General features: G+C 44.4%; 1 protein-coding gene across 1 annotated transcript in view; it reads left to right on the top strand.

The window, feature by feature from the left end:
* Positions 1-23,884, top strand: part of adgb (androglobin) — a 267,020-nt gene that overhangs the window by 3,621 nt on the left and 239,515 nt on the right. Inside the window, exon 2 of the mRNA XM_080200127.1 lies at positions 14,995-15,163. Within this exon, the coding sequence (XP_080056253.1) occupies positions 14,995-15,163 (169 nt within the window). The remainder of the gene's footprint in view (positions 1-14,994; positions 15,164-23,884) is intronic.

Genomic DNA, 23,884 nt, shown 5'->3' with positions numbered 1-23,884 from the left:
CATTTGAAAAGCTACAATTTATGAAACCATAAAAACTTTTAAAATCCATTCAATTGTTTGATCACGTATAAAATCAAACTTCTATTCAGTGCCTACATCAAAGACAGCTACTTTTAACTGCCTCTTTAAATTGTCAATCAAATAGTGAACTCCAAACTCCCTACTGAGATAAGTGCTTTTGTAGCTTTTGAAACTCAGCCAAACATTCAGAATGACCTTGGCTTAAAGACAGATCTAGGGAAATGTCAACAAGAGTTTCACTGAAACTGTGGCAGAGATGGTCATGATTTTTTCTAACCTTTACCAGATGGCCTGCCAGTCAAAACAGTTCAGGAGATCTTTTTTAACTCTAAATTATTTAGTTTTGTTTTTCTTTATTTCTAAAAGGCCGAGGATTTAAGCCTTCCAATCATGACACTTAAATAAACATTTCCTGTCCTTCATTAAAGCTTGCATCTATTCTATGAATTTGTGAATCCACACGATGAGTAATGGCTCCAGAAGTAGTGGAAGTGGGGTTTGTTTGAACTTAGTTCTAACTTCAAATGACCCTCTGAATTAGGGTCTCCTACCTCTGTCATTCACACCCTATCCCCTTCTGTCTGCTGGCACAAAATGGGATCTGTCAGAAATGGGAGTAGGACTTATGCACTTGAGTCCACCTGCCATTTAAAGATCTTCTGAGTTGGCCAGATCTAGAAAAATCCACTTCTCGGTCAGTATCAGAGTGCTAGTTGTGTGCAATAAAACAAACAAGTTGGCTTGATACAAACTAATAATAAAGATCAAGTCATCCATATTGTATTTGGTTTATCTATCATTTAGTTACTGTTCCCTTTATAAATGCTTTATAAAAGCATATAAATTATGAAAGTATATAATCAGGAAATTTCAGTAAATGACGTGCAGCTTTCGATGTGATGAATTGATTGTAATAATTAGTTTCCAGACGCTTTTTGGTTTAAAAAATGGATTGAAATATTTCAGTTAAAGGCATGTGGTACTCTAAACAATGTGGCCTGTTATCTACAAAATGAGCTACTTGGTCTATATAGAATTGCCTTCTGCAAGCCATAAACATGCTGGATGTAGGTTAAGGAGGTAGGGCTCACAAAAAGTGGCATTGAAATTGAGATCCTGTCACAGACTGGGAACTAGCAAGAACTGTTGTCAGCAAGTTACGTTTTTATATGTGCAGCAGTGAAATCATGCTGATCCAAACTCCTGCCATCGATTGGAAGGACATCAGGAATAGTTGCACAGGTGCTGTCAACTGCAGTGTGGGCCAAATGTGCAGATGCAACTGCCCCTGACTCCTTTCCAGAGGAGTTACAATGCAAAATGAAAAATATTTCGCAAGATGGCACAGTGGTTAGCACTGCTATCTCAAGGACCCAGATTCGATTCCTGGCTTGGGTAACTGTGCGGACTCTGCATGTTCTCCCTGTGCCTGCGTGGATTTCCTGCGGGTGCTCTGGTTTCCTCCCACAGTCTGAAAGGTTAAATATATTGGCCACGCTAAATTCTCACTCAGTGTACAGGCACCGGAGTGTGGCAACTGGCGGATTTTCACAATAACTTCATTATAGTGTTAATGTAAGCCTACTTGTGACACAAATAAACTTTTAACTTTTACTCTGGAATTCTACTGCCCCACCTGCCACGGAATCCGAACAGGCAAGGGGCAGACAATGAAAATGTCTGTTGACCTCAGGCGGGATTTTCCAGTCTCGGATCAAGTGAAGCCATAAAATCCCCTTAAATTTTAAGCATTCAGAAATGCAAAAACGTAGCTCCGATTCTGGCAAATGGAAGCAATGCAAAGCAAAGGGTGACAAAACAGGTAGGCCTGCAAATAGGAGGAAAGAAATTTGACAGGGATATCAAATCTGTTGCAATAACATGAGAAAAACAGTGTGTTCAGGGACAATGTGAACCTCTTGGGAATCGACAACAGGGTCACTGGCAATGAAAAGAATATGGAGATATTGATTGATTAATTTTTGTATTTATAGTGGAGTAAAGGTTCATCCGTCAGATATCCAAAGAAAGCTGCTATTGAATCAAGAGTAGGAGTTCATCAAAATTAATATAAATAAGTGTGAAGAAAATAATAATGGCAGAATGGAATGAGTAATGCTCAGCCTTATATAGATGTAATTCCCAAAGTTTTAAAGCAACTAGGTTAGAACATCAGAGATGTTCCAAAATTCACTCAATTCTGTTACTGTTCCTTAAGATATGAAAATTACACATCTCTCCACTATTTAAGGCATCTGACAGCGTGAAACCAGGGAATTATAGACCAGTTAGCCGCACATCTATTGTCGGGAAATTGCTGGTGTCTATAATTAAGGAGAGAGTAATTGAATACTTTGAAAACAGAAAACCACGTATTTAAATTTGCAGGTGACACAAAGAGTTGGCATTGTAAGCAGTGTAGATAGAGCCACAGCAATACAAAGAAATACTCACAGATTTAGTGAATTAGCAAAACAATGACAAATGGATTTCAATCTGGCAAATGTGAGGTCTAATTTGCAATTAAAAAGGAAAGAGTGCGGAACTTCCTAACTATTGAAAAATTAGAAACAGTCAAGATCTAAAGAGACTTGGGTATACAATCCCTCTGCCCTCCTTCTCCTCTCCCTCTCCCTAGCTGCTCCCTCTTGGTCCTTGTCCTTGTCTACCTCCTTCTCCCAAACCGTCTCCACCATCTCCTCAATCAATCCCTTTCTCTCTCTGGTCCAGCATGCTCCATCGCCCACTTCCCGCACACCCCCCTCCCTGCACTCCCCCCTCCCTGCACTCCCCCTCCTTGCACTCCCCCCTACCTGCACTCCACCCTCCCCACTCTACCCCCTCCCTCACTCTCCCCTCCTGCTTTCTCCCTCCCACTTTCCTCCTCACGCTTTTCCCCTCCTGCTGTCCCTCTCCCACTCCGCCCCCCTGCTTTTCCACTCCCGCTTTTCCTGCTCCTGCTTTCCCGCTCCCGCATTCTCCCACCCTCTTTCCCCTTCCCGTTTTGCCCCTGTCACTTACCCTCCTCCAGATCTCCCCCTTCCGATCTCCCCACTCCAGGTCTCTCCCCCTCGCTCTCTCCCCCTCACTGTTTCCCCCTCGTATTTTTCCCTCCTTGCACTTTCCCACTCACTCTTTCCCCCCTCACTCTTCTCCCCTCGCTCTTTCTCTCCTGGATTCCTCCCTCCTCGCTTCCTCCCTCCTCACTCCCTTCTCCCATGTCTCCTTCACCATGCTTTCCTTCCCCATGCTCTCCCTCCCCCAACGCTGTCCCTCCCCCCACGCTGTCCCTCCGCCCACGCTGTCCCTCCGCCCATGCTCCCCCTCTGCTCACACTCTCACTTCCCCCACACTTTCCCTCCTCCCACACTGTCTCTCGCCCACGCTCTTCCTCCGCCCATGCTCTCCCTCCCCCCACGCCCTCCCTCCGCCCACGCTCCCCCTCCGCCCACGCTCCCCCTCCGCCCACGCTCACCCTCTGCTCACGTTCTCCCTCCCCCCACACTCTCCCTCCCCCCACGCTGTCTCTCGCCCACGCTCTTCCACCGCCCATGCTCTCCCTCCCCCACGTCTCCCTCTGCCCACGCTCTCCCTCCGCCCACGCTCTCCCTCTCCCCCCGCGCTCTCACTCCTCCCATGTTCTTCCTCCTCCCATCCTCTTCCTCCCCCCACTCTGTCCCTCCCCCCACACTCTCTCCTTCTCACAATCACTCCCGTGCTCTCATCCCTCTTGCACTCACCCCTCTAGCGCTCGTCCCACCTTGAGCTTGCACTTTACGCTCTCACCCCTCTTGCGCTAACCCCCCCCTTGTGCTCACACCTCTTGTGCTCCCTCCACTCCCTCCGCCTCACCTTACCCCTCCAGCGCACTCCCTCCTCCATGAATGCAGCACATTCACCCTGCCACTTGCTCCCCCAACCTGTATACTTCACTGCTGTTCTCTCTCCCAGCCGTCTTGATCACAGGTGCTTTTGGCCTCCCATGTTGCTGCTCCTCCTGAACCCCCTTCCCCTCCTGCTACACTCTTCCCCCTCCTGTCTAAACCTGTCCTCTTCCTGTTCCCTGCTCGTGGTTTTTCTCTGTTCTCCTCACTCCTTCTCCCTTTGTCTTCCACCTTTTTTGTCCTTCTCTCCCTCCTTCGATCCAACACACTCTCAAGGCCCTCCCCTCCTCCTCCACCAACCATACCCATTCTCCTGCCCTTCCCCACCACCCAATCCCGCTCCCTACCTCCTCTCCACTTCCCTCCTTTTCTACTCTCTCTCCTCCCCCTCTCCTTCCCACTACCATTTCCACTCCCCTATCCCTCCACTCCTCTTTCCTTATAACCTCCCCTTCCTTCACCCTCTCTCTCCCCTGTTCTTTCCCTCCCCAACCCCTCCCCTTCTTCCCATCCCCTTCCTTCCCCCCGCCCCCTTCACTGTCTCAACTCCTCCACTCCCCTATCCCCTCCATTCACTCCCACCGCCTCCACTGTCTCCTCCACCCACCACCCCATTCCCCTCCTGTTCCCTTTTCTCTCCATCCCCCTCCCAGCCCCTCACCTCCCCGTTCCCCTCTTGGCCCCTTTCCCTCTCCCTCATCCTCCCCTCCCCCTCCCCCCACGTCCTCCTCTCCCCCCTCTCCTTCCCCCCTCCCTGTCTCTCCCCCTTGCCCTCCTGTCCCCCTCCTTTTGCCCCCCTTCTCCCCCTGCCCCCCCCACCCCGCCATTTCCAATTCCAAACAAAATACTTTAGAATAAGTTGTTCTAAGATGGTGCAGACTGACTAAAGCTATCCACAGTAGATAAGGAAATGCCAATAAATCAAACCAGGTTCAGCATGACATTATCAGGTCACGCAGATGGAATATGCATTTCATGATAACATTTCAGAAATCATCATCTCACAATAATGATAAATCCTTAATTTTACTATTCACCCTGTCTTCATCTCAAAAACTTTAATAGGTCAGCAGATAATTACTTTCTTTCAGTCAACTGGAAGAACGTTCACTGCTGTCTGTATTGGTGTCAGGGGAATGCCTAAAATAACTGCACTAGTTTCCACGGCATGAAATATTTCTTTCATGGTTTCATTTGTTCTTCAGAGTGCCGTCCTTCACGGCACAGGGTTTGGAGGCCACATTACAGAATTATGCTTAATCTTTCTTTTTCACTGAGAAATGCCAAAATGAATCCGTGGTAGAAAGTTCTGTTATATTTTGTCTGGGATCTCTACAGAATCATTAGAAAAACACAGCTGCTTTTTGGTCCACCTGCAGCAGGGAATGATTTAAGGAGCTTGTACAAAAGCTCTGTTCATTCTGGTGCGACTTACACTGCATTCTGCACTCCAGCCCTTGATTTCATGTTGGGTGGGTGATTTACCGTGGCTGCTCTCCAACCTGTCCTGTCCCTCTTTAAATGTATGTTTTATAGGGGCTTGCCTCACAAGCATAACAAATTTCCGAGAGTGACAGCACTTTCACTTTGCACACTTCGCCTGCCAGCGCTCCAGCCAGCCTGTGTGCCCTAATCTGGTGACAGAAACTTGTCAAGGAACGAGCATGTTTCTGTTGCCAGCACTCTGACTTGTATCCTCCAGCTTCTCTGAGGAATGTTGTGGAAGTTGCAAGGGAGAAACATTCCTCGGGCCTAACTTTCCAGGGATGTAGATCTTCTGGACACAGCTATCTGTAACTCTCATCATGAATGCGAGCCTGAACTTAGAATCATAGAACTCTACAGTGCAGAAAGAGGCCCTTCAGCCCATCAAGTCTGCACTGAACACCATCCCACCCAAACCCTACCCCCATATCCCTACATATTATACCCACTAATCCCTCTAACCTACGCATCCCTGGACACTAAGGGGAAATTTCTTAGTGTGGCCAATCAACCTAACCCACACATCTTTGGACGTGGGAAGAAACCGGAGTACCTGGAGGAAACCCACACAGACACATGGAGAATGTGCAAACAGTGACCTGAGCTGGGAATCAAACCCAGGACCCTGGAGCTGTGAAGTTGCCTGGGATGGAACATTTGAGCTATAAGAAGAAACTAAATAGACTTGGATTGTTTTCTCTAGAGCAGAGAAGGCTGAGAGGTGACATAGCTTAACGGCAGCTGAAAGGCATTTTGAGGGCGATATGCCTACTGAGGTAATGTGGGCTGAAGTTAGAAATAGGAAAGGATCGGTCACATTGTGAGGAGTTTTCTATAGGCCCCCAAATAGTAATAGAGATGTGGAGGAGGAAATGGCAAAGCAGATTATGGATAGGGGTGGAGGTCACAGGGTAGTTATCGTGGGTGACTTTAACTTTCCAAATATTGATTGGAACCTTTATAGGTCGAATAGTTCGGAAGGGACACCTTTTGTACAGTGTGTGCAAGAGGGTTTCCTGACACAATATGTGGATAAGCTGACAAGAGGTAGCACCACATTGGACTTGGCACTGGATGATGAACCGGGCCAAGTGCACTTTGGAGATAGTGACCATAATTCGGTGTCCTTCAATATTGCAATGGAGAGGGATAGGGTCATACAACCGAGCAAGGTTTATAATTGGGGCAGAGGTAATTATGCAATTAGGCAAGAATTAGGGAGCATAAGATGGGAACAGAAACTGTCAGGTATGGGCACATACGAAAAGTGGAGCTTTTTCAAGGAACGAATACTGCGTGTCCTTGATAGATATGTCCTTGTCAGGCAGGGAGGAAATGGCCAAGTGAGGGAACCATGGTTCACAAAGAAGGTTGAATGTCTTATCAAGAGGAAAAAGGAAGCATATGCAAGGATGAAAAAATAAGGTTCAGTTAGGTCGCTTGAGGGTTACAAGGTAGCTAGGAATGAATTAAAGAAAGGGCTTAGGAGAGCTAGGAGGGGGCATGAGAAGTCCTTGGCAGGTCGGATAAAGGAAAGCCCCAAGGCTTTTTACTCTTATGTGAGAAATAAAAGAATGACCAGGGTGAGGTTAGGGCCAGTCAGATAGTAGTGAGATATTCTGCATGGAGCCAGAAGAGATAGGAGAGGCGATGAATAAATACTGTTCTTCAGTGTTCACTAAGGAGAGGAGCCATGTTTTTGAGGATGAGAGTGTGATACAGGCTGATAGGATGGAGGAGGTAGATGTTCTGAAGGAAGATGTATTAGCAATTTTGAAAAACCTGAGGGTTGATAAGTCCCCTGGGCCAGATGGCATACATCATAGGATACTTTGGGAGGCAGGGGATGAGATTGCGAAGCCTTTAGCTTTGATCTTTGGGTCCTCACTGTCAACAGGGATTGTGCCAGAGGATTGGAGAATGGTGAATGTTGTTCCTCTCTTCAAGAAAGGAAATAAGAACGACCCTGGTAATTATAGGCCAGTTAGTCTTACTTCGGTGGTCGGTAAGTTAATGGAAAGGGTCCTGAGAGGTAGGATTTATGACCATTTGGAAAGATGCAGCTTAATGTGGGATAGTCAGCATGGTTTCATGAGGGGTAAGTCCTGCCTCACAAATTTGATTGAATTCTTTGAGGAGGTAACTAAGTGTGTAGATGAAGGTAGAGCAGTTGATGGCAGTACATGGATTTCAGTAAGGCGTTTGATAAGATTCCCCATGGTAGGCTCATGAAGAAAGTAAGGAGGTGTGGGATAGAAGGAAATTTGGCCAATTGGATAAGTAACTGGCTGTCTCACAGAATAGAAAGTCTCACAACACTAGGTTAATGTCCAACAGGTTTATTTGATAGTAAACCTACAAGCTTTCGGGGTTTGCCGCTTCATCAGGTGAGTGGAGTGTGAGGCTTCTTACTGTGTTTATCCCAGTCCAATGCCGGCATCTCCACATCATGTCTCATAGAAGTCAGAGGGTGGTGGTGGAGGGAAAATTTTCAGACTGGAGGCCAGTTACGAGTGGTGTACCACAGGGATCAGTGCTGGGTCCTCTGCTATTTGTGATTTTTATCAATGACTTGGAAGAGGGGGCTGAAGGGTGGGTTACTAAATTTGCTGAAGACACAAAAATTGGTGGAGTAGTGGATGAGGTGGAGGGCTCTTGTAGGCTGCAAAGAGACATTGATAGGATGCAGAGATGGGCAGAAAAGTGGCAGATGGCGTTTAACCCTGATAAGTGCAAGGTGATTCATTTTGGTAGGACAAACTTGAATGCGGATTACAGGGTCAACGGCAGGGTTCTGAGGAATGTGGAGGAACAGAGAGATCTTGGGGTTCGTATCCACAGATCTCTGAAAGTTGCCACTCAAGTGGATAGAGCCGTGAAGAAGGCTTATCGTGTATTAGCGTTTATTAACAGGGGGTTTAAGTTTAAGAGCCTTGGGGTTATGCCTCAACTATACCAGACCTTGGTGAGACCACATTTGGCACATTGTGTGCAGTTCTGGTCAGCTCACTATAAGAAGGATGTGGAAGCACTGGAGAAAGTGCAGAGGAGATTTACCAGGATGCTGCCTGGTTTGGAACATAGGTCTTATGAGGGAGTTCGGGCTTTCCTCTTCAGAGCGGAGGAGGATGAGAGGCGTGTTAATAGAGGTTTATAAGATGTTGAGGGAGACAGATAGAGTAGATGTGCAGAGACTATTTCCTTGGGTGGATGTAGCTGTTACTAGGGGGCATATCTATGAGGTTCATGGTGGGAGAAATAGGAGGGATGTCCGAGGTAGATTCTTTACTCAGACAGTGGTTGGGATGTGGAATGCACTGCCTGCTGTGATAGTGGAGTCGGATACTTTAGGAACTTACAAGTGGTTATTGGATAGGCACATGGAGCACACCAGAATGATAGGGAGTGGGATAGCTTGATCTTGGGTTTGGACATAGCTTGGCACAACATCGAGGGACAAAGGGCTTGTACTGTGGTGTACTATGTCCTATGATTGAGGTGTATAAGATTATGAGGGGTATGGACAGGGTGAGTAGGGAAGCAGCTCTTCCCCTTGGTTGAATGTCAGTCATGAGAGGACATAGTTTTAGGATGAGGGACATGAGATTTAAGAATTTTTATTTAATCCGAGAATGGTGGAAATCAGGAATGCCCTGCCTGGGAAGGCAGTGGAGGCCGGAAACGTTACAAGCTTTAAAAAGTATTTAAATCAGCACATTAAACATCATAACGTTCAAGGATATGGGATAAGTGCTAGAAAATGGGATTAGCATGACTTTAGTTGTAGTTATTGTTGGTACAGAGTCGATGGGCTGACAGGCCTTTTCTGCTTTGTACTACTCTATAACTCTAATTCTTTAAAGTGAAACCAAAACTCAGGTTCCCCCTCTCTCAACACAAAAATATGGAAATATAAATTAAACTTAAAGCTGTAGCTTCTTCCTAACAGCCACAACTTATTTAAAAGTATCTCTAGTTCCTCACACTGTACTGTCTTCCCCAGTATCCTCCACCTCCTAGACATGTGTCTCTGTACTCTGTTCCCCAATCATGTGTCTCTGTGCAACCTTTCCCCTGGGTCCCGTTGCCACAGTCTTCCAACTTGCCCCAAGTCAAGCCTTTGCCTTCAAGCCCTTTCCCTTGTCTCTTTCTTGTCTCACACATCCCCTAGTCATTCCTTTGGCTCCCAACGCCAACCGCCTCCTCTACATCTTCCCACTGGTTTCACAAAGCCCTGAGCATCCCTCATCCTTGACTTCGTACTGGTCTTGCCAGGGCAGCCGTGAGCACAATGCAGTGAAAGATAGGCAAGCGCTGCACACTCATATCCTAAGGTCACAAGTGAAGTGCTGTTCCCCAGGTGCTTGTCACTTATATCTAGTCATGAAGCACACTGGTCTAATTGGCCGGCAGCGTGGCCATTTCATTTAGAGTGGGTGCATAATACCAGTGTTTTGGGTCCTCTAATAAGTATTCATGAGATTCAAGTATATGTAAATATGGTTCCTGTTCTGGCATGCCAGGCTATCCAACTCAATCTTGCAAGGTGGGAGCAGAAAATTTCAAACTATTTTAACCCCAATTTCCACACTACTATTTCTTTACTTTTACTGATTTCTTTAAGTTCTCCATTCTCATTAGATCCTTGTTTCCCGATTATTTCAAGAATATTGAAATGAAGACGCAAACAAATTATTTGTTTCATATCTCTGCCATTTTCTTGTTCCCATTTAATTTCATCCATGAGCCCATGTTTACTTTCACTAACCTCTTCCTATTTCCATATCTATAAAAACATTCACAATCTGTTTAATGTACTTGATGAGCTACCCTCATTTGCTCGTCTCTTCGCTTATACATGTTGTGATTCTCCTTTGCTGAATCCTAAAACATTCACAGTCCTCAAGCTTACTACCTAATTTTGACAAATTTAAATCTCTTCTTTTGATCCACCACTATCTTTAATTTCTCTTATTGGCTCTGGATTGAACATTTTTTTCTGTGAGGGTTTTTGTATCTTAAAGGTATGTTTGTTACAGATTATGGATTGATTTCTAAATTGCTATCCAGTACTCATTTACTGCCATATTTCCAATCTACCTTAGCCAATTCACCTTAATACCTAGATGTTTGCTTTGTTCAGATTTAACACCTTAATCTCAGACTTAACTAAATTACTTAAAATGTGATGAAAAATTCTTGCATATTATGGTCACTCTTCCCTAGAGGCTCCTTTACTGCAAGTTTGTTAATTAACCCTTTGTCAGTGCACAGTACCGAGTTCAAAATAGCTTGCTCTCCAGTTGATTTCGTGACATGCTGATCTAGAAAACAATTCTTACTCATTCCATAGGCATGTCCTGCACATTATTAGTGCAAATTTGGTTTGTCCTCGCACCCCTCCCCAGTCTATATGAAGATTGAAGTCCCCAGGATTACTCTATTACATTTGTCACATGCACCTCCATTTTCTTCTTCCTATATGAGGATTTATCTCAGGGCAAGAAGTCTATTTATGATATTGAAAAATATAGTGGCACATAGAATTGCAAAATATGAAATGAGAAAGGCTGTTCAGCTCGTTAACTTTTGTTAGTGTAGCATATTTGCAGGCCGAGGAACAGAGAGAGGTACAATCGACCAGGAATGTGTTAAACACAAAATTCCTTGGGCGGTTTTCCTTTGGAGAGGGGTCTGAGGTGAAATAATGAACTCTCCTTGTCGCAGAGGTGGGTCCTTGACCCATCCTGTCCTATTTTGAATAATATGAATGGATTTCCTGCTTCGTTTTTGGCATTGTACCAGCCTCAGTGAGAGGGGAGGGATCCCCCTGCGGCACCTTGCCACAGCACAAGTGGGATAGCTCACAGCATGAGATTTTTAACAAGTTTAAAATATTTCAAATTTGATGTTTTCCTATTCAGTAATCAGTCTTAATAAAAATAAAAAGCATGTGCTGCTTCTGTCAGGAAGAAACCCTCATAAATTATACTGCATTTCTGTGTGTGAATGCAGTATAGCATGACAGACAGCCACAAGTTTCTGTAACGACTACAGCCTCTAACTGAGAGAATGCAGATGGTTGGGAGGATGTATGTGGGTAGAGGTGATTGTGTCAATTGAAATGTGCATGAGCAGATAATTACAATTAACTCACATATTTATCCAGAAAATGAGTGATTTGTAGATGTTACATTCCCTTCACTTGGCAGCTTATGAATTGCCCCAAGTATCAATGGGGCAGTGTCACCACCTTCTGCAGTGACTCGTGTCTGATTCATCCAGCTATCACTGTGCTTTATTTAGTGTAACTGTTGAACTGCGGGCTGAATTACTGTGGGACTTTTGCTCAGACTATTTTTAACTGTGCAGGGGATAGCTTGAGTTGTAGGTGATAAAAGGGATTGATATAGTTTAAGAAGTAATATAACTTAATGATCTAATGCTTAAGGGGTGATTTATAATTAGTGGTGAGAAGCAGTCGAAACGGATGATAATCCCATGTACATGTGAGTTGAAAGCTCTGATGGTTTTTAACGGTCAGGCTTTTAATAAGTTGAGTTGATCAATAACGCGACTGTTTCAGCAACACTTTGCATTTATATAACCTCTTTAATGTTACTAAACATCTCCTAGTACATCACAGAAGCATTGTGGTTAACGTTGCTGCCTGACAGGGCCAGGGACCTGGGTTCAATTCTGGCCTTGAATGTGACTGTGAAGTTTGCACATTCTCCCCCTGTCTGCATGGGTTTCCTTCGGGTGCTCCACTTTCCTCCCACAGTCCAAAGATGTGAAGGTTAGGCGGATTGGCCATGCTAACCTGCCTCTTAGTGTTCATAGATGTGTAAGTTAAGTGAATCAGCCACGGCAAATGCCCAGGGTTATGGGGATAGAGCAGAGGGGAGGGCTTGGGTGGGAGTGTTGGTACAGACTCGATGGACCAAATGGCCCCCTTCTGCACTGTAGGGATTCTATGGTTCTAAAATTGACACTGAGCTAAAAAAGGCAAAATAACTAAAAGCTTGGTCAAAAAGGTAGGTTTTAAGATGCATCTTAATAGAGAATAGTGAGGTGGTTTACAGAAGGAATTCCAGTCTTTTGGCTTAGATGGCAGAGGTCACACTCACAAACGGTGGGGCGAAGAGTGTGGGAGATGGATAAGAAACCAGAATTGGAGGAGTACTGAAATCCCTAATGGCTGTAGGATTGGTGAATATTACAAAGAAACTTGCATGTGTATACTGTCTTGCTTAGGATGTCCCAAAGCACCTGGCAATTGATTACTTTTGAAGGGTAATCACTGTTGGAATATCTAGAATTATGGAATCCCTGCAGTACAGAAGGAGGCCATTCAGTCCATCGAGTCTATACCGACCACAATCCCACCCAAACACTATTCCTGTAACCCCACACATTTACCCTGCTATTTCTCTTGGCACTAGGGTCAATTTAACATGGCCAATCAACCTAAGCCACACATCTTTGGACTGTGGGAGTAAACCAGAGCACCTGGAAGAAACCCACGCAGACGCGGGGAGAAAGTGTAAACTCACACACAGACAGTGATCTGAGGCTGGAATTGAGATGTGGAGATGCTGGCATTGGACTAGGGCAAACACAGTAAGAAGTCTCACAACACCAGGTTAAAGTCCAACAGGCTTATTTGGTAGCAAATGCCACTAGCTTTTGGGGCTTTGCTCCAAAAGCTAGTGGCATTTGACAAAGCCCCAAAAGCTAGTGGTATTTGCTACCAAATAAATCCGTTAGACTTTAACCTGGTACTGGAATTGAGCCCAGTCCCTGGTGCTGTGAGGCAGTAGTGCCAATCACTGTCCCACCATGCCGCTCACGCATAGCAAACTCCCACAAACAGCAATATAATAAACATAAAAGTACTACGGATGCCTGAAATTTAAAATAAAATGGGGAAAATACTGGATAAACCCAGCAGGCCTGGCAGCATCCGTGGAAAGAATTAGAGTTGACATTTCAGATCTAAATAACCCTCCTACAGATAGGATTAAGTGTGAAGTTCTGGTACACTGAGGGAGAATTTAGCATGGCCAATGCACCTAACAACAAGTCTTTCAAATCTTGGTCTGCATGTACACTAGTCCCTTAAGGTAGCAGGGCAGATGGGTGAAGTGGTTAACTTTATGGTATACTTACCTTTATTTGCTTAGGCATAGAGTTTATGAGCCGGAAATTTATGCTGGAACTATACAAAACATTGGTTAGACCACAGCTAGAATATTGGGTACAATTCAGAAATCCACATTATAGGAGGGCTGTAAAGGCATTGGAAAGGATGCAGATGAGACTTACCAGGATTTTGCCTGGGTTGGAAAGTTACGGCTATGAAGAGAGATTGGATAGACTGGAATTGTTTTCTTTGGAAGCAGAGGCGATTCAGGGGGCATGATTGAGATGTATGAAATTATGAAGGACATAGATAAACTAGACAGGAAGAAACTTTTCCCTTTTTGGAGGGATCAGTGACAGGGGACATATATTTAAGGTAAGAAGCACGAGATTTAGAGGGGATATGAGGAAAAGTCTTTTCACCCAAAGTTTGGTGGAAATCTGGAACTCATTGCCTGATAGGATAGTGGAGGCAGACACCCTCATCACATTTAAGAAGTGTTTAGATGTGCATTTGTGATGCCGAGGCATACAAGACTATGGGCCAAGCGCCGGAAAATGAGATTAGAAGACTTAGGTGGGTTGTCTTTGACCAGCACAAATGCGATGGGCCTTTATCTGTGCTATATACTTCTATGATTCTTATTCTTCGGCTGATTTTTGAAATAGTGCCGTGGGAACTTTACCATCCACGTAAAAGCAAAGACACAGCAGTTTCAGCTGTGAGCAGAAAAGGAACAGGGGTGCGCACCAAGGGAGACTAGCTGATGATTGGTGAAAAGGTTAATCTTTCCAGCTAACCTGTCACAGAATCCCAAAGTGACATCTGCTTTATTTGTTTCTTTCTCTAAGGGAGTGGGTTCCATCTATCTGATGCCTTTATGAGCTAACCCACTTGGGAAAAATCTACTTTCTATGTTCACTGATGTTTTTGTAATCAAGGAAGGGGAAGAACAGCACTATAAACTATATTGAATTCAAGCGAAGGCAACCTTGGTGAAAATAGGCTAAAGGCTACATAGTTTCATGTTGTCGTAATTTTAGTGCGCCTGGTCATGTCTTGAGGTTTATGGTCTCAACAAGATGCCGAATTTTGGCACTCATGTTTATCTGGATATGTATTATAAATACAATTTATTTGAAGTACAGAAATAAATAATGAAGAAGATACTAGCGGGAGAAGAATCTGCAAATAACTTATTCAAAAACTTGTTTAAATTGCAACAGTTTTACATTTATACTGTTTTACCTTGCAACTAACATAAAATTGTGGCAGTTATTTGAATTCACAGTGTTTTTAAGGAGCTGAATAGTCCTTTAGTTCATGAATGTTTGAGTGCAGCATTTGTTTCTCTTCTTAACAACTGACTGCATTTGCTGAATCTTATTTCCTGAGATATTTCTAGAGTTATGAGTTTTATATCATCCACACTTACTTGTCCTTTTGTTGTAACTTCAGCACTGCTTCATTTGTTCTGAGCTGCGGAGGCACAGGGGGAATTACTGAATCCAGAAAAGGTCGCTTTCCTCTCTGGCCAGAGTGGAATGAAGCAGATATCAATGCTGAGAAATGGGACTTAAGTAAACCAGGTAAAGACAAGGAGAAAAATGTCAAAAGTCCTAGTCTGGTAAGTCCAATTAATTATACTGGTATGCTTTTGTTTTAAATCATGCTTCTTTTTTTTGCTAATAGTTAGTGTTTGCCTTTTAACTATATATGCTGTATACACAGACACAGTTCCATTTGTTTTCCTTAGAATGTAGGCAATGTTGGCATATCAGTAGTTGAACATTTCTTATTTGGAACTGCTAACAGCCAATCCACTTTTTGTTGACAGCTGCCCCTTGATTCGAAGATGACATCTCCTCACGGTTGCAAGTTTCTGCCATTGGTCTTCACATGTTTGTACAGTCTGATTCTCAGCCCACAGAACTTTGACCACATAGGGTAGTGGGAGTGCAGGATATGCTTTCTTTTCCTTTCCTTATTAGCCACTGCTCTGCCTCATCATTAAGGCATTATGATTCAAAGCATAACGCAGCTCGATGGATAAGTTGTCGCCTCCTCCCAGTCATTAGTGTCAATGCTGTCATGGTTTGAGGAGACTTCAGAGTGCCTCTGAAGCATTTCCTTTGTCCTCTCCTGGAAGTTGGGCCATCTGAGAGTTGAGTTATTACTAATGCCAAAGGACAGCTGATCTTTGATGAGGCAAATAGCTGTTGTAGACTGCGAATATCACTCAACCTTGCTTAGCCTGGTCGGAATTTTGGGGGTGAATGTTTCAGATAACCACTGTCCAGGCACTTGCAGTCATATATTTGAAGCAATTGTAGATTGTGATGAAGATTCTTGGACATCCAACTCTTTGGAGCACAAACCCCATGATTTGGTCAGGTCGTCAAATGAATAATAATTGCATTTTAATAAATAAGCTTTTTAAAGTTTATTTATTGTTGTCACAAGTAGGCCTACATTAACAATGAATTTACTATGAAAATCTCCTAGTCGTCACACTGCGGCGTCTGTTCAGGTACACTGAGGGACAATTTAGCAGGGTCAGTGCATCTAAGTAGCATATCATTCGGACTGAGGGAGGAAACTGGAGGACCAAAGAAAATCCACGCAGACGCAGGGAGAAGGTGCAGACTCCGCACAGTGACCCAAACCGCTGTGAGGCAGCAGTGTTAACATTGTTCTTGGCCACAAAAGCCATGTGAGAGGTTCCTCTGGAAGGTCATAAGTCCCATAAGAACATAAGAAATAGGAGCAGGAGTAGGCCATCTAGCCCCTCGAGCCTGCCCCGCCATTCAATAAGATCATGGCTAATCTGTCGTGGCTCAGTTCCACATTCCCGCCCTCTCCCCATAACCCTTAATCCCCTCGCTTATCAAAAACCCATCAACCCGCGTCTTAAAAATATTTAGCGAGGCAGCCTCCACCACCTCAACGGGCAGAGAATTCCAGAGATTCACCACCCTTTGAGTGAAGAAGTTCCTCCTCAACTCCGTTCTAAACCACCCCCCATGATCTCTCTGGGAGGATTTCCTCAGCCTTCATAGGCAATTCGGGAGAATGTGTGTCAGGATTTACCCCACTTTGCACAAGAAAGAAGTACAACAATAGTTTCCACAGCGTTATTTATTTCCCTTCTTGAAAGTAGTTACAACAGTTGCATTCCTGAAGTCAGGGCGGGGAGCTCTTTTATCCCCCCAGATGATTGTTTTGAGTCTTGATGTGACTGAATGATCTCAGCTGGGATTCCATTGGAGCAGCAGGCTTTGTTATTGTTCATTTAATTGATTGCTTATCGCAGGTCCCCCATTGATCGTAGTTCACCATGGATTCTACCACAGACCACTGGGGAATAGCCTGGAGGGTATAAGCTGTCACTGTGGATTCATGACTGAGGAGTTGTTGAAAATGTTTCGTCCAGCATCGATGGAAAGTTTGGGTTTGAAATGCAAATATTCCTGTCTGGCTTGCTGCATTTAATGTGACCTCTACTATGAGGCTACCATCGTAAGTTCAGTTTAAAAAAGACCTCTTACTGAGACATTCACTGAGCAGCTAGGCTGTCTTTAAAGATAAAACAGTGTCACAAAGTGGGGATAAAACAATGTTTTAGAATCCTGGAAATGCTGCAGAGAAGACACAGCTCAGAAAGGCACACGGAAATGTTAAAATCTGCAAAGAACTGCTGGAAAAGGATAAGGAGAAGTGAATGCATACTGAAAGAAACGGCTAATGTTACGCCGTTGTTTAAGAAGGGTGCCACGCAAAAGGCGGGGAATTATAGGCCGGTTAGTTTAACGTCTGTGGTAGGTAAAATGTTAGAATCCGTCATTAAGGAGGAAATTGCGAGGCATCTTGAAGGGAATTGCTTGATAGGGCAGACGCAACACGGTTTCATTAAAGGGAAGTCGTGTCTGACAAATTTACTGGAGTTCTATGAGGATGTGTCTAGGGCAGTGGATAGAGGAGAGCCGGTGGATGTGGTCTTTCTGGATTTTCAGAAGGCGTTTGACAAGGTACCTCACAAGAGGTTATTGCAGAAGGTCAGGGGACATGGAGTTGGGGGTAGGGTGTTAGCGTGGATAGAGGATTGGTTGTCAAATAGGAGGCAGAGAGTGGGGGTCAATGGGTGCTATTCGGATTGGCGGTTGGTGACTAGTGGGGTGCCCCAGGGGTCGGTGCTGGGGCCTCAGCTATTTACCATTTATATAGATGATCTGGAGGAGGGAACCGAGTGTAGGGTGTCGAAATTTGCTGATGACACCAAGATTGGGGGAAAGGCAAATTGTGCGGAGGGTGTGGAGAGTCTGCAGAAGGATCTAGATAGGCTGGGCGAATGGGCCAGGAAATGGCAAATGGAATTTAATGTTGGCAAGTGTGAGGTGGTCCACTTTGGTAGGAAGAATGGTAGGAAGGACTATTACTTACGTGGCGAAAAACTGCAGCAGGCGACGGTGCAGAGGGACCTCGGGGTCCTTGTGCATGAGTCGCAAAAACCCAGCTTGCAGGTGCAGCAGGTGGTCAGGAAGGCGAATGGGATGCTGGCCTTCATAGCGAGGGGGATTGAATATAAAAGTAGGGAGGTCTTGCTGCAGCTGTATAGGGCATTGGTGAGGCCGCAGCTGGAGTACTGTGTGCAGTTTTGGGCGCCGCACCTGCGCAAGGATATTTTGGCCTTGGAGGGAGTGCAGAGGAGGTTTACTAGGCTGATACCGGAATTGAGGGGGTTGAGCTATGAGGAGAGGCTGAATAAACTAGGCTTGTACTCGTTAGAGTTTAGAAGAATGAGGGGAGATCTCATTGAGACGTATAAGATGATGAATGGGATGGATAGGATAGAGGTGGAGAGACTCTTCCCGCTCAAAAAAGACAGTAGGACTAGGGGGCACAGCCTCAAGATAAAGGGGAGGCGGTTTAGAACGGAGTTGAGGAGGAACTTCTTCACTCAAAGGGTGGTGAATCTCTGGAATTCTCTGCCCGTTGAAGTGGTGGAGGCTGCCTCGCTAAATATTTTTAAGAAGCGGGTTGATGGGTTCTTGATAAGAGAGGGGATTAAGGGTTATGGGGAGAGGGCGGGAAAGTGGAACTGAGCCACGACAGATCAGCCATGATCTTATTGAATGGCGGGGCAGGCTCGAAGGGCTAGATGGCCTACTCCTGCTCCTATTTCTTATGTTCTTATTTCTTATGTTCTTAAGATACTGGGTAAGAGAAAAGGGTATTGAACTTCCTAATTCCAGCTCTTGTCAAATTGAAAGGTCAAACATGGCAGAATTGGCACTTTATCCACTTGCAATGGCAAAACTATGAGCTTGCAACAGTGTCAATTAACAAGCCAGTACCAATAAGAGTAGCCATTCTTCTAACACTTATGGGAAGAGATTGCTACAAATTGTATGCTACGCTAAATTTAACCAAAAAGCAAAGAAAACAGGTGCCAGAGATTTTGAAAGCCTTGAACTAACGCTTTGAACCTTGGGTTAATGATACACAAACCCAAGGTGTAAAGCAAGTGAAAACTTCAGACATTCATCGAGAAATTGTCACCTTGATTAAATTCAGTGGAAATGAATGACCAAATGTATCAGCTCAGCCATAGGCATACATACACAACTAGTAAAACTGTTCCTTCAGAGCAATCTGCCAGTCAGAAAGAAGGGATCTCACTACTGAGTACTGTACAGAACTACCATCAATCCCCGAGGTCGCAACAACCGCAATGAAACAACAGCAGTCCCCATGGCAACAAGTTCTACAGGAACAACACTCTTCTGGACAAGAAACAGATGTCAATGTCAACATGGACTGGTACCATTAAGAGACTTGCATGGTTTAAAGACTATGGGTGGGATTTTCCATGCAACCCGTTGCATTTTTCGCGGAGATGGTGGGATCTTCTGGTCCTGTTGTTATCAGCGGAGTTTCTGGCTGAATGCATCCTTTGCCACTGGGAAACTGAAAGATCCCACCTGCATGAATGGCTGGAAAATTCCAGCCTACATATGCAATGCAGGGGCAGGAACTGACTAATAGAAAAATTAGTTATTAATGCAGAGAACAGTGGCTGTGTAGTTGGTAACTTAGGTATAGTGGATAATTGCATGTAGGCACAGTTGTCTTTTGTTTGCGAGAAAAATTTGGTGTTTGTATCTTTTGTTTGGAATGAAAACAGGAGTATTTGGTTTGAAATGCAATCATTTCTACATGTCTTACCTGACTTGGTGTAGTCATCTGACCTCCACCATGAGGCAGCTCTCTGGAGGGTGCCATCTTAAGTTCAACTGAATAAAAACCTCTCACTGAGGTAGACACTAAGAAGCCCTGCTCTCTTTAAAAAGAAAACAGATGGCATTGCCATCATTTTGTGAGTAAAAGAGATTTTGTTCATTTGACCTTGCTTCATAGATGGCCATCATAGCTTCAAAAAAGCTGTGACTTCTAACAGTCAACCCATTAGTGACCTGCATGTAGAATTTATGCCCCAGTGGTGTTGTGAATGGAGATGGGCGGAAGCTATAAATGGTACTGCTGAAAATAGGCTGGCAGGTTGGGTTCCATTGCCACCAGTGAGTTTCATTTGGAAGGGGAAACTCTGGCCTTGAAAACTTGCCCAGTTGAGCAATAATTCTACGTCAGCTAGTTATGGATCTTGTTGAGAGCTTTTAGAGGGCCAGTTTGGGATTTTATGTTGGGTCAGGAGTATTCCTGGTGCATGGAGGCAGTAACATAGCCTGATGTGACTGTTTCCTGAAATTGGGTGGACATGTAAAATGGAAGGTGGGCATGTAAAATGGAGAATGGATGTGAGGGGCATATCATTACATCTTGTAGGTTACTAATGCTTCTTTCACAAAAACTGGGATCACTATTGACCTGGGATGAAACTGCGCAAATCCCCAAGCCAGAAGAGGATGTCAAAGTTGAGTATCCTGCAGTGAATGACTTGTAGTCACTGTGTCAAAATCCTGGAATTACTTCCCTAACAGCACAGTGTGTATATCGTCACTACACAAACTGCAGCAATTCAAAAAGAGAGTGAACCACCCCCTGCTCAAAGGAAGCTGAGGAAACACAATAAATGTGAAATGCGATGCTTACATCTGACTTGTACATCTTGTAGGTTACTAATGTTTTTTTCACGAAAGTTGGGATCACTATTGACCTGGGATGAAACTGCGCAAATCCCCACGCCGGAAGAGGAGGTCAAAGTTGACTATTCTGCAGTGAATGACTGACCTCCTGACTCCCCAAAGTCTTTTTACCACCACCAAGATCAGGAGTATGATGTAATACTTTCCACTTGGAAACAGCTACAACAATGTTCAAAAGGTTTAACACCCTCTAAGATATGGTCCAATTGATTGGCAGCCAATGTCCCACCTTAAATGTTCACTGATTTCACCACCAGTGCACCACAGTTGTACCATATGCCATCTACAATATGCATTGCAACAACTCACCAAGGCTTCTTAGATTTCATCTCCCAAGCCAGCATCCTTTACCAGATAAATGGATAAAGATAGCAGGTGCATAGGAACAGTACCATCTCCAAGTCACACATCATCTTGATTTGGATACATATCACCACAGTTTCATTGTCACTGTGTCAAAATCCTGGAATTACTTCCCTAACAGCACAGTGTGTATATCGTCACTACACAAACTGCAGCAATTCAAAAAGAGAGTGAACCACCCCCTGCTCAAAAGCAACTGAGAATACACAATAAATGTGAAATGCGATGCTCACATCTGAGAACAATTAGTAAAAAAACTTGATGAAGAAGATGTTTCTTGAATTAAGATGAGAAACAGTACAGCTTTGTTACTCTATTCTGTTTTAAATAAGCTTAGTCTGGGTCCAGGAATTAACTCTGATCATGGTAAATTAAATTATTGGATTATGTGTAAGATGCCAACTTTCTGCTACCTAAACAGACGGCAAAAATATCACTACTTCCTGGAGATTAAAACTACAGAATAAATGCATTGAAGCAGAGACATAGGCGAAAAACTATACGTTGCGAGCAGTATAATTTCTATATGGATGTTCAAGCATGCCAAAAGAAATGGCAGAGGGGCCTCAAGAATTCTTGCCTCCATTTCTGGCACTCCAAATCTTTGCTGGTGCTAGATAAGCCTGCAAACTGCATGCATGCTTGACTTCCATCTTTATGTGATTATAAGTCAATGTTTATTTGCAATAGATTAGTCCTGGGACCTCTTCTATTCATAATATATATAAATGACTTGGAAGAGGGCGTACGTGGTGTGATCAGCAAGTTTGCAGATGACACAAAGATGGCAGGATTGGTGGACAGTGAGGAGGAGTGTCAGGCGACACAGCAGGATATAGATAGGCTGGTATATTGGGCAGATAAATGGCAGATGGAATTTAATCCTCATAAATGCGAGGTGATGCATTTTGGAAGGAATAATGTAGAGGGGAGTTACATGATAAAGGGTAGACCTATTAAGAGTATAGAAATACAGAGGGACCTGGGAGTGCAAGTGCACAAGTCTTTGAAGGTGGCAACACAGGTGGAGAAGGTTGCGAAGAAAGCTTGTGGTATGCTAGCCTTTATAGGAAGGGGTATAGAGTACAAGAGCTGGCATCTAATGCTGCAGTTGTACAGAACGTTGGTTAGACCACATTTGGAGTACTGCGTCCAGTTCTGGTCACCTTACCACCAGAAGGACGTGGAGACCCTGGAGAGAGTGCAGAGGAGGTTTACCAGGATGCTGCCTGGTATGGAAGGACTGGGTTATGAGGAAAGATTGGGTAAATTGGGGCTGTTTTCCTTAGAAAGACAGAGATTGAGGGGGGATCTAATAGAAGTGTATAAAATAATGAAGGGTATAGATAGAGTAAACAGTGGCAGGCTTTTTCCTAGATTGGAGACAAATATCACGAGGGGCCATGGGAGGAGAGGTATAATTTGGATGCTAGAGGGAGGTTTTTCACAGAGGGTCGTGGGGGTATGGGATGCATTGCCAAGTAAGGTGGTGGAGGCAGGCTTGCTGGACTTGTCTAAGGTTTACTTAGATAGACACATGAGCGAAATAGGGATGGAGGGTTATAGGAGACTGTTTTAAATAAGGATCAGAGCCTCGGGACGTTCCTGGAAAACGACTGTTACATGTGTTGATGTTTTTCTCTTTTACTCCGCAGGTGTGTCGGTCCACCTTGTTGTCTAACGAGGGGCATGCACACGGTGGGTCGTGCGTGGGCTGCTCTTGGGTGTTTCGAGAGTAGCCTAGTACTTCGCGTCGTTTGTGTATGCTTAAAACTGGACCAGCAGATGGGCACCACAACAGCTCAGTGACTATCACTGTTTGCTATGCAGATACATGGATTTGGGCCAGTGTCTGTGGGGGTTTGTGCATTCTCCCTGTGGTTGTGTGGGTTTCCTCCTGGTGCTCCGGTTTCCTCCCACACCCCAAAGATGTGCTCTTAAGCTGATTGGTGTAACAAATTGTCTCTAAATTATTCTCCCCTTAATCTGGTTTCCAATGGGGGTACCATAAACATAGACATGGGTCAAGGGTGGAGGAGGAAAAACACATTGTTAAGATGGTGGCGCGGGCTCGTTGGGCCGAAGGGCCTGTTTCCCGTGCTGTGTTGTTCTTTGTTCTTTGTATTAAGAAATGTGAAATGTCTAAAATCCAAGTTACTAATCCTTTACTGATTTGTTTGATGGACTGTTATAAGATCATAGGAACACCAGACTTTTTCCACAAAGAATTATAAATGGGTATTTTCTGAGCAGTTTCAAGCATGTTATTGTCACTGTAAGGCTCATTGGTTTTGTAAATGGTGTATACTGGGTGAGTTTTCTTTCATTCATTAGTGGGATATAAACATCATAGCCAGCATATTTTGCCCATCCTCAGTTGCTTTTGAGAAGGTGGTGGTCAGCTACCTTCTTGAAATGCTACAGTCACGTGCTGTGGGTTAACTCACAACACCATCAGTGAGGGAATTCAGGATTTTGACTCAGTGACTGGGAAGGAACAGCGATATATTTCCATGTCAGGATGGTAAGTGGCTTGGAGGGGAACTTGTGGTGTTCCCACGTATCTGCAACCTTGTCCTAGATGGAAATGGTTGTGGGTTTGGAAGGTGCTGTCTAAGGACCTTCCAAACCCAAGGCGAGCCCAGTTGAGTTTTTAGTCAATGGTAACCCAAAGGATATGGTCATCGAAAGACCTTGAGTTGGCAAAGATGGTATGATGGGCCAATGGGGGTGAGGTGGGTGGAGAACAAACATTGGCATTGAGTTAATATGGGGAAGGGAAGGTGACGTGGGAGGTGGGTGGGAGGTTTGAGTTGGCATTG

The sequence above is a fragment of the Carcharhinus amblyrhynchos genome, chromosome 12 (genome assembly GCF_965287045.1).
Source record: "Carcharhinus amblyrhynchos chromosome 12, sCarAmb.v2.hapA, whole genome shotgun sequence".
In the NCBI taxonomy this organism is placed as follows: domain Eukaryota; kingdom Metazoa; phylum Chordata; class Chondrichthyes; order Carcharhiniformes; family Carcharhinidae; genus Carcharhinus; species Carcharhinus amblyrhynchos.
The sequence above is the reverse complement of the archived record's forward strand: the minus strand, read 5'-3'. Positions and strand labels throughout refer to the sequence as shown.